This window comes from Malurus melanocephalus, unplaced genomic scaffold, assembly GCF_030028575.1.
Source record: "Malurus melanocephalus ecotype Western Australia unplaced genomic scaffold, MMel_1.1 scaffold_491, whole genome shotgun sequence".
Taxonomy (NCBI): domain Eukaryota; kingdom Metazoa; phylum Chordata; class Aves; order Passeriformes; family Maluridae; genus Malurus; species Malurus melanocephalus.
In genome coordinates this window covers 3,274-4,881 of record NW_026623723.1, presented here as the reverse complement: position 1 = coordinate 4,881, position 1,608 = coordinate 3,274, and the positions used below count along the sequence as shown (strand labels likewise).

The 1,608-nt window shown below is 65.7% G+C and overlaps 1 protein-coding gene across 1 annotated transcript in view; it reads right to left on the bottom strand.

Moving 5' to 3' along the window:
- Positions 1-1,472, bottom strand: part of ADAM8 (ADAM metallopeptidase domain 8) — a 12,295-nt gene extending 10,823 nt beyond the window's left edge. The window contains exons 1-2 of the mRNA XM_057381109.1: positions 1,220-1,472; positions 457-563 (exon numbers count right to left, since the gene is read on the bottom strand). Of these exons, the coding sequence (XP_057237092.1) occupies positions 457-563; positions 1,220-1,472 (360 nt within the window). The remainder of the gene's footprint in view (positions 1-456; positions 564-1,219) is intronic.
- Between the last annotated feature and the right edge of the window lie 136 nt (positions 1,473-1,608).

Genomic DNA, 1,608 nt, shown 5'->3' with positions numbered 1-1,608 from the left:
AAAAAAAAAAAAAAAAAAGAAAAAACAAAAAAAACCAAACCCAACTTCAGCAAGCACAGCAAGAAAAGTGCTTACAGCTCCACGAGGCTTCGCAAGCCCTCATCAAGGAAAGACCAGATGTCACAAGATCACTGCGAGCCTTCARGAGGTGCCACCGCCGGGTCACGGCTCCAAAGAAAGCGCTGGAGAAAGCAGCCCCCGTCTCCAAGAGCGCACCCCGCTGTCTGCRGGTCCTAATCAGACCCAAAACAACYCGRAAAAGCTGATCTGATCAGCTGCTTCAGCAGCTCCATCCTCTAGGATGGAAGCAAAGCAAGGAAMCGGGCGGCCGCAGGGCTGAGAGGGTCCGGCACAGCTGTGGGACAAAGGGGTCCAGCTCTGCGCTCAGTGGCAGGACAAGGTCCCTGCCCATTCCCTGGAAAGCAGAGAGGGTGGCAGCGCCGAGCCGCGACTCACCGGAGATGCGGAGAGGTCCCTCTTGGCCCGGGGCACCGGCAGCTCCCGCGGCAGCACCGTCTCGTACCGCTCGACGTGGGGGAGGYTCGGCAGCGTGGCGGCGAAGCCTGGGGAAAGCCAAAGGGCTTTGAGAGAGATGCCCGGGAACAGCCGAGTCATGGAATATCCCGAGCGGGAAGGGACCCACAGGGATCATGGAGCCCCACTCCTGACCCTGCACGGACTCAACAATCCCCCCTGTGCATCCCTGGCAGCGCTGTCCAAACACTCCTGGAGCTCCGGCAGCCTCAGGGCCAGGACCATTCCCTGGGGAGCCTGGGCAGTGCCAGCACCCTCTGGGGACAGAAGAACCTTCCCCGACACGCACCCCAAACCCTCCCCTCCCCGCCCGACAAAGCTCCATACCGCTCCCCGGTCTGAAACCGGGTGGCAACGGGAGCAGCCAGCAGGAAGGTGCAGGGATGAGACCGGGGAGCAACTCCTGAGATCCCTGCTGGGAACACAACTTCCCGAGGGGCTTCAGGGACCCGCAGCTCCCCCAGCCCGGCCACCACAGTGTCGCCTGCGGGCGAGCTTGGGGCTGGAAAGCCCCYGAGCCCCTGGTGCAGCAGTACGGAGGGAGGTTTTGCAGCTCCCCATGGTGATGCCACCGCGTGTGACTCGGCGTCTGGCGGCTGTGGGGGCTGTTTGGGAGAGCGGCTGGTGCCTGGGTGGCTCAGCCCCCTCCCAGCCTTCCTCGGATGTCGGAACGGAGAATTTCTACCGTAAACCCCTCGCTTTTCCCGGGAGCCCCAAACGCCGGGCTCGGACGGGGCTGGGCGCTCTGTCCGGGGGTGCCCACGGCCCTCGCCCACGGCTGGGAGCCAAATCAGWCACGGGCGACCTCCCCGGCTGAGTGACCGGTGGCGATGGTCCCCTCGCCTTCCCGAGGTGCCCGCAATGACCGGCGGGGCCGGGACGCACCGGCAGCATCCCCGTGGGAGCGGCSCCGGCCCCGAGCGCCCTTTGTCCAGCATCCTCCGCTCGGCCGGAGAGAGCAGAGGTGCCCCCGCGATCCCGGGACATCTCGGGGTGAAATCACCCGCACGCCGCGCCGCCCGCACCCCGCTGCCCCCATCCCCGCCTCACGCCGCGGTCCCGCCGCTCGCCCCC